The sequence below is a fragment of the Triticum dicoccoides genome, chromosome 4B (assembly GCF_002162155.2).
Source record: "Triticum dicoccoides isolate Atlit2015 ecotype Zavitan chromosome 4B, WEW_v2.0, whole genome shotgun sequence".
Classification (NCBI taxonomy): Eukaryota; Viridiplantae; Streptophyta; class Magnoliopsida; order Poales; family Poaceae; genus Triticum; species Triticum dicoccoides.
Genome location: NC_041387.1, coordinates 171,697,721 through 171,706,992, shown reverse-complemented (window position 1 = coordinate 171,706,992; position 9,272 = coordinate 171,697,721). Strand labels below are relative to the sequence as shown.

Sequence of the window (9,272 nt, the reverse complement as noted above, 5' to 3'; positions counted from 1 at the left end):
CACACGCCTTGCTAGCCAGTCAGACCAGGCGCCTCCTACAGAAGATTTGCAGCGCGGCTCTTAAAGAAACGTGCAACAGCGGCAAAAGACAAAGGAATATCTCACAAAACTTTCCCAAAAAAACGTGTTTAGTGGGACCGAATGACATTTTCTTCTCCAAACGTAAATTATTTTTTCCAAAAAATTGTTTTGTGTTTTCAATTTTTGGTCGGTTGTTTCAAAAATGTTTCTGATTTCAAGAAAAATTCACATATTCAAAAAATGTTCACTTTTTAAAAAATTGTTCGCGTTTTGAAATTTTGTTTGGGAGTTTAAAAAAATGTTCGGATTTTCAAATTTTGTTCAGAATTTCAAAAAATTATCCCATATTAAAATTTTGTTCATAGATCCAAAAAATGTTCATTCTTTTGAATTTTGTTCTGAGTTTCAAAAAATGTCATGTTTTCAAAATTTCAAAAAAGCTCCGATTTTTTAAAAATTGTTGAAAATCATGACCAGTTGTTTTTAACTGGAACATTTTTTAAAATTCTAGAACAAAATTTGAAAATATGAACATTTTTTGATTCATGAATAATTTTTGAAACTAGAACATGTTTTGAAACATCTAAAAAAGAAAGCATGAACATTTTTCGAAATTTATGAACAAATTTTGAAAACAGAAACATATTTTGAAATCCCAATATTTTTCGAAAAGTTGTGAAAATTTTGAATAAAAAATTCCGAGCTGAAAAACAAGAATGTTTTTCAAATTCCTAAACAAAATTTAAAAATGTGAACATTTTTTGAAACTGTGACTAATTTCTGAAATTATGAACATTTTTTATTTTTGAATGTTTCAAATCACGAACATTTTTTGAAAAGTCCAAACAATTTTCGAAACATGAACCTTTCGAAAAAAGAAGAATAGAAAATAACATACACAAAACTGAAAATGAAAAGAAAAGGGAAAATAAAAAGGAAAAAAAAGAAAAAACAAGAAACACAAAAACAAAAGAAAAAGAAAAACCCGGAAAAACATGAAAACCGGTATAGGAATAAAAAACCAGTTAGGGAACCTTCTAGAAAGTTCCTAAAACCGGCTGGTCATTAGTGTTAAATTGGGCCGGCCCATTTTCTAGCGCTGCGGTCGTCCCCCTGTGCGTCGTATCGACACTTTGACGCAGTAAGCGGCGAATAGGATTTTCCCTTGTTCGATACGGATTTTCCTATTTGCCGCTCACTGCGGCAAATTGCCGGATCGACGCGAATATGAACGTGCGCTCGGGATGGGCCGGTCCATTAAATGTTTGAGCGCTACCGGTTGGGGGAACTTTCTAGCTGGTTCCCAGCCGGTTTTCTCCGGGTTTGGGACCTTCTAGGAGGTTCCCAAGCCGTTTGTTTTTTCTTTTTATTTTTTTATGGTTTTTTGAAAAATACTTGTGTTACACATAAATTGTTCAAAACTTCTCAAAATGTTCTCGTTTTCCAATTTTGTTTCTAACTTTAAAAAATGTTCACGCTTTCAACAAATTGTTCCAAAAGTTCAAAAAATGTTTCTTTTCAATTTCTGTTCACATATTTTCCACATATTCTTGATTTCAAAAATTGTTCACATAATAAAAAAAATTGCCTTTTCCAAATTTAGTTCGAGGGTTTGAATAATTTCTTCAGAAGTTCAAACGATGTTCTTGTATTTACAGTTTTGTTCATAAATTCGGAAAATGTTCGTAATTTTCAGAAAAAGTTCGCAATTTGAAAAACAATACTCGTTTTTTAAAGTTTTGTTCAGGATTTAAAAAATTGTTCAGAATTTCAGAAATGTTCCTTGTTTTCAATTTTTGTTTACAAATTAGAAAAATGTTCTTGATATTAAAAAATGTTTGCCCTTTCCAAATTTTATTCACAGTTTTAAAAATTGTTCACGTTGTAAAATTTTCTTCAGATTTTCAATAAATGTATTATTTTTCCCAAAAAATGTTCGGTTTTTTAAAAGTTAACGTTTTCAATATATTTCGAGAATGTCCCTTTTTTCTAAATTTTGTTCAAGATTGAAAAATGTTGGACTTTTCCATAAAATGTTTGGGTTTTCAAATAATTTACGAATTTGTAGAATTTGTTCATAAAATTGAAATGTTTTTGTTTCAACAAATATTCACTTTCCTAAATAAAAATGCGTTCAAAATTCCTTTTAATATTTAGATCGGTCGCCGCTCACATTCTCATAAGCCACGCTGCAGTTTCTAGACACTAAGATAATGTATTCCACTGGTTATGTACCGCTGCGTACTACCAGGAGGTGCATAGTTTGAATCATCGTGTATCCATCTTTTTTAGGAATTTTATGCGACTTTGACTACTTAAACAATCGCGCTGCATATTGTTCAGAAAAGGTGTCTAGGTCAAGTGGCTTGGGGCTGTTTGGTTGAAGGCCTGACAATGTTTGCCTGACCTGACGACCTCCCTGGAGCCTACCTGTGTCGTGTTTGGTTGGTGACCTGAGAAATCAACTGGATGCCTGGCCTGAATGCATGCATATGTCGTTAGCCTGTCTCGTAATACGTGTAGTAGAGTTAGCCTGACTCAGGCCTCCGAATTCCTGCGCCTGGCCGCTGCCTGAGCTCTAATCACAACCCAAATAAGCACCCACGTGAGCCCATTTTTTAAATGGAAAAGTATCTAGCAGCTAAGCACTTCACAGGTCAGGTTGCCAACCAAACAACATATTCTCAAACCTGCCTGGCCAGGCAAAAATAGCATGTCTCTCCGGCTGCTATCAGGCACAGATATTTCTCAGGAATGACCCTCAGGGTGGCAACCAAACAGCCCCTTGGTGACGAAATGAGAGTCACCCGGGCCGAGTTCGAACCCAACATTGCGCGCATCCTTTTTTTGCTGATTTTTTCCCGCATTGCGGGGTTCGCTACCTGGGCCGGCCCGATTAGTTTGGTGCCTGCGCAAAGCCTCGCCAGTCTGCCGCATAAAGCGGTAGATAGGAGCTCCCCCGTCCGATACGACAAAGCCCCAGCGTGAACGGCCTCCCCCCGGGCCCAATTTAAGCTATGATTTAAAAAGCCCATTTGAAGCTATGACTAATAAAAGCCCAGTTTTTCGGTGACTAATAAAGCCTTCTTTTGCCATGCTATGAAATAGTACCATGGTTTAAAAAAATGGAAAAAAAAATTTGACCTGTAAGGGAATGAAAAACAAAGAAACCATATAGTTTAGTAAAAATTGCCATGGTTCGAAAAAAAATGCCATAATCCATGAAAAAATTGCCATGTTTCAAGTTTTTTTTTAAATGGCGCAAAAAGGAAGAAGATATGGCAATTTGCTGGTAGTTGCCATGTTTCTGAAAGTAATTTACAGTGGTCGCATGGATAATGCCATGGATGTAAAGTAAAATTTGCAAAAAAAGAGTAAAAATTGCCATAGTCCCCAAATAATTTCCATGCTCTTTTTTGCCATTATCGATTATATTGACATGCATGCAAAAAGGTCGAAAATTGTCGTGGCAACGTAGGTAAGTTTTCCTTGTCAAAAAAATTAAAATTGTTATGCCAAACTTAAAATTAATTGTTTTCATAGAAAAAAAAGAGGTTTAAAATAATTTGACAGGGTGTTATAGGTAAATTTTTCATGTCAATATAAGAAAAATTGCCATGGAAAATTAAAGTAAATTTTGCCCATCTTTTTCTTGTTGACATTTAAAGGTTAAAAATTGCCGTGGCAATATAGGTAAATTTGCCATGGCAAAGTAAAAACTAAATTTTACAAAAAACAAAATAATAGATTCAAGGAATTTGCCAGGGCGTTATAGGTTAATTTGCCATGTCAATATAAGAAAAATTGCCATGGAAAATTTAAAAGTAAGTTTTGCCATCTCTTTTGTTGCCATTCAAAGGCTAAAATTGCCGTGGCAATATAGGCAAATTTGCCATGTGAAAATAGGTAAAATTTTCATGGAAAAATAAAAACATAAATTTACAAAAATAAAAAAATAGGTTCAAGGAATTTGCCAGGGTGTTATAGGTAAAATTTCCATGTCAATATAGGAAAAAATATCATGGCAAAATAAAAAGTAAAATGTGACATCTTTATTTTCCCGTTTTATTATAATTTGCCATGTTGAAAAAGCTAATTTTTTTGACATGCCAACTTATGCTTAAAAGAATAATTTGCCCATGGCAACTCTGATGGTGTGTTTCAATATAATTGGCACTCCGTCATCGTAATTTGCCATGGGAAAACATGCGGAAAAGATGAACAAAAATTACCATGCTATGTGAAAAGCATGGCAGAAGAAGCTATGTAGGTCATGGCAGTGTAAAAAAAACAAGATTCCATGCTATGTGAAGTATGAATTTTGCTGTGGGTTGTTAAAAATTTGTCGTTGTTCGACAAGTTGGCACCTTTTGTATCATAAAATTGCCATGTATGTGAAACAACACCAAAAAATGATCAAAAATTGACATAGCAAAATGCATATTCAAATTTGCCGTGTTTTTTAATCAAAATTGCCATGTATGTGAAAAAATAGTTTTGTAATGGATTTACCATCTGACCATTAATGAATTGTCAAAGTTGTCGTGGCAACACATCTTAAGTTGTAAATATGGCTAGCTTTGCTAATTTGCCATGGTCAAAAATATCATGTTTTAAAATTGTAAGACTTGTTGTGGCATGTGAAGAACACTCAAAACTTGCCATGGCAAACTACATCTTATAATTTTTCATGGCAGAAACACGTCTTGAGTTGCCATGGCAAAACACATTGTAAGTTGTTGTGTAAACACATTTTTAGTTTGCCATGGCAAAACACATCTAAGTTTGCATGCCAAACATTAAACTAAAAATGGCGACAACATGCATACTGGGTGAAACCAAAATTCATGTGCACACAAGTTGACATGATTTTTAAACAAAAGAAAAACTCTTGCCTATGCACATACAAAGTTGCCATGTCTGTTATATTTATCATGAAACCGCACGAGGTCTAATACCTACAATTGCCACTGTGATGAGTTATTGAAGTTGTTGTTAAGCTTGCCATGGCAAAACTACAATGGGACAAAAATGTTCTAAGAATTTTACATGGAAAACAATCAGTACCTAGTAGCCGCCGGCGGCGGCTGAGGAGCCTACAACACCTCATCCTCCACCTCCAGGCCTTCCTAAAGAGCACCTCCAGCGCGTGGAGGTCGCGCGGCTTGCAGTGGTTGTTATCTAACAATGTTCTAGAATAACAAGTTTTCTTCAACTTGCCATGATCTAGGGTTGCGGCAGACCATACGTCTTCAATCAAGGCCAAAGTACCTAACAAGAGTTAACATATAATTTTTCAGTGAAAATTTGTGGCAAAAACAAAGGTGTGACCAATCAAAGTGAACAATGTCAGAAACTGAATTTCGAGGGCAGAAGTGCATATTCATTCACATGAGCAATTCTCTAGGACAGATGTTACCTTTCATTTGTTCCCAATATATATACACATGATTGCAAAATTAAGATTGCCATATTTTTACCCGTTTCCCTTTCAAGTGCCCAACGAGTTTTATCCTAGAAATTTAGATTGAGGCAATCCTTGTCGCGCTTGTGCTCGGAGGTGTCAGATCTGCAACATTTGGTAACGACAGATGACGTAGCTCGGGTGACGTGACCCTTGCGGCCGTTGCGGCCGCCGCGATGAGGCCAACGTTCTTCTTCGAGCTGACTTGTTGCTCGTGACTGCTAGTGTGAGGCTTAACCCGATCCTTGATGATCCTGAGGATAGCCTCCAAGTCGGAGCTCTGAGACACGATGACCACGACGCGAATTCCTCCACAAAATTCCTGTAGAGGGTGGTGGGACGACGGTCTTCCCCACGCCTTCGAAGCTGGCTATGGCCTCTCCCTCGGCTAGATCCTGTCGTGGATCCAAGACCGTGGCACCGGCCTCCGGTGGATCCCACGGCCGCCGCTGGACGCACGGGGAAGCCGGCGACCCCGACCACCGTTGATCCCGTGACGATGTGTCCACGCACGAACGGCTCCTTCGGCTTCAAGATGGGGATGCCCATGAACTGGCGCCGGCCTTCGGTGGATCCCACGGCCGCCGTTGGACGCGCGGGGAAGTCGGCGACCCCGCCCACCGTCGACCACGCGACGATGTGTCCATGCATGAACGCCCCTTCGGCTTCGAGATGGGGACGCCCATGAACCTGACCCCCAGGATCTCGACCGGCGTCCAGCGACGCTCTCTCCGTCGTCGTCGTGGGCGACAAAGGAGGGATAGAATGAGGGAGGAGAGGGGCGACGGGGTGGGGAAGGAGTGAAGGGAGGACGGAGGCGTGGGAAAAAAAGTGAAGACAGAGTAGTGGGGTGTCTGGGTTCGTTTGGGCGACACACCTTTGACCCGAACGAGCTTCTAGGGACGACGTGGCAAGTCGGGAGCGTTGTGATGTGTGTGTTTCAATCATACGGCGATAAGAGCAAGTACAATAGAGCTGAGTCAGCAGGCTATAAGGAATAAACTAGTATATTTCTGCTTAGTTGGAAGAAAGAGAAGAGGAGAGAGAAGGTAAGCGGGCTCTTCGTGAAGAGCCAGCTCTAGCACGTGCTCTTAGGCACTTTGTGAGAATGAAAGGTGAGCCACATATAAAAAAGTAGTATACTCTTTTGATCAACTATTGTACATGTTGACTATAAGATGGACTGTAGATGACATGACATTGACTTATAGCCAGCAACTGGCTATGCTATTAACCATGCTCTAAGGACATCAGAACGATTTTGCTTCGTGCCACACGTATTAGATTTTCTAGGTTAAACTTTAAAAACTATGATCAAATTCGTAAAACCTCCTCGGCTTTCTCAAAAAAGGTGAAAAAGAACTCATTGCCACAGTTGAATGAATGCCGCCGCCACTTTCACTGCTCCACGCGCGCAAGCTCCACGCGACGCTCCTCAAGTCCGGTCACCATGGCGACGCCTACCGCTGCAACCTCCTCCTCCGCGCCTACACCCGCGGCGGCGCACTGGCCGACGCCCGCCACCTACTGGACCTCATGCCGTCCCCGACCCTCGTCTCCTACAACACCGTCCTCTCCGGCTACGCCTCCTCCTCGACCCCCGGCCTCCTTGACGCCGCCCTGCACCTGCTAGACGGGATGCCCGAAAGGGACTCCTGGTCCTGGAACACCGCCATATCTGGCCTTGCACGCGCCGGCCGGGCTCGCGACGCGCTGCGAAGGTTCCTGCAGATGACGCGCACCCCCGTGGCGCCGGACGCTTTCACGTACTCCATCGTCTCGCCGTGCTGTGGCGTTGACCTAGGATCCGCGGGTCAGGTCCACGCGCGGGCTCTCAAGGCCGGGGTGTTCGCGGACGCCTGCGTCGGCACTAGTTTCATCAAGCTGTACGCAGAGCTGGGCCTGATGGAGGATGCACGCAAGGTGTTCGATTGTATGCCGCTGAGAGATCTAGTGTCATGGAATGTGCTCCTGGACTGCGGTGTGAGGTCCGGCGAAGCAGGATCATGTATGAAGGAGTTTCTTAGCATGACCGGCTGCGGGGTTCGGCCTGATGAGTTCACCTTTGCCACTGTCTTGAATGGTTTGGCTGAGCGGTCTGCAGGTCTAGAGGCAATGCAGGTACACTCAGTTATTCTAAAATCTGGATATCTTAGGGATCTTTTCCTATGCAATTGTTTGCTGGACGTGTACGGGAGATGCGGTTACGTTGACTTGGCCAAGAAGCTGTTTGATGCTATGCTTGAGAAGGATGTTGTGTCGTGGACCGCTGTGATTTCAGGGCTTGCAGCCTGCGGTTACCAGGCTGATGCCTTCGACATATTTTGCCAGATGCTGAAAGCTGCAATGCTGCCCAATTCATTCACATTTGGGAGCATAGTAAGCTCATGTGCATATGTGAATGACCTTGGCAGTGGGAGGCAGTGTCATGCTCTTGCTGTCAAGCATGGGTTAGAACTTGTTCCTATAGTTGCCAGCTGTTTTATCGATATGTACTCAAAGTGCGCCAAGATGGATGATGCAATAAGAATGTTTGAGATCATGCCACAGAGAGACATTGTATCTTGGAATGCAATGATATGTGGATTAGCTCAGAATGGTCAATCAGCGAGATCTCTTGAGCTGTATGATGAAATGATGCGACTTCATTGTGAATCGGTCACCCCAAACTCAGTAACTTTTGTGGGTGTCCTGAGCGCATGCAGCCATGCTGGTAATGTCCAAAAAGGTTGCAGCTACTTTACTCAAATGGTTAATGACTTCCACATCGAACCAATTTCAGAGCACTACACTTGCCTTATCGATCTCTTTGCGCGAGCTGGATGGTTAGATGAAGCAGAAGAGATCATTTCAAACTTACCTTTCAAACATGATGCTGTTATCCTGGGCACCATGCTTAATGGCTGCAGAAAATATGGTAACCTTGACATGGCTAAGCGCTTTGCTAAGAGGCTTCTAGTGAATAATCCAGATAATGCATCGGCCATTTTTCTACTCTCAAATATGTACATTGCAAATGAAGAATGGAGTAATGCCTCGGAGCTGAGGGATGCTGCGATTTCAAGTGGAACTCATAAAGTCATGGGGAATAGCTGGATTGATGTTGGTGGTCATGTACAATGTTTCAGAGCGGGTTCTAGTCCAGATGCACAATTCGAACATATATATGATGTTCTGCAACAACTTCAGTTGATGATGGTAGATGCTGACAAGCTGGTCACACAGATTAACTCCTTATGTACTTATATTAACAGTGAGTAGTGACAACTATGCTTTATTTTGATGAGTTTCAAATTCAAATTAAGTAGTATGTGCTACTTGGGTTGTTTTTGCAAGACCGATTTGGATAGTATTTATATGCGAGAAGGTTAGTTATTTATGCAATGCAACCTACTACGTCAGTCGACTCACAGTACTAAATCATTTGTTCCTGAAATCATTCATATTTGCTCAAACACCACATTTGTTTGAGTATATACATTGCAGATCTAGGAACTCTTTGGTTTACGCCAAAAAATGTCTACTCTTCTTTTAGATGGTTAAGTTCCTTGTCATGGAACCAGCACACTTGGGTTCAGATGTGCCCATTCAGTGGTATTTCAGGTTTTCCAGTGATATTCTTTCGGTGGTATGATGTGCCCATCTACTACAAGGAGCATGTGGCGACTTCATCAATCTCAAGATCTATCGGTTCAGTCTCTCGGAGATCCTGATGGGGATATCGTAGGAAGAAAGATAGAGTACGCATTTTGGGTGGTAGGGGATAGAATGAATTAATAATCTAAGG

The 9,272-nt window shown here is 41.3% G+C and overlaps 1 protein-coding gene across 1 annotated transcript; it reads left to right on the top strand.

The window, feature by feature from the left end:
* The first annotated feature begins 6,842 nt into the window (after nt 1–6,842).
* LOC119295620 (pentatricopeptide repeat-containing protein At2g13600-like) lies at nt 6,843–8,869 on the top strand. Its single transcript, XM_037574058.1, has one exon. The coding sequence runs from the start codon at nt 6,869–6,871 to the stop codon at nt 8,744–8,746; it is 1,878 nt and encodes a 625-aa protein (XP_037429955.1). The 5' UTR covers nt 6,843–6,868; the 3' UTR covers nt 8,747–8,869.
* Nucleotides 8,870–9,272: the final 403 nt, after the last annotated feature.

Bases quoted from the DNA above. Each gene is read 5' to 3' on its own strand.
- LOC119295620 (XM_037574058.1), top strand. From the start codon at position 6,869: ATGCCGCCGCCACTTTCACTGCTCCACGCGCGCAAGCTCCACGCGACG.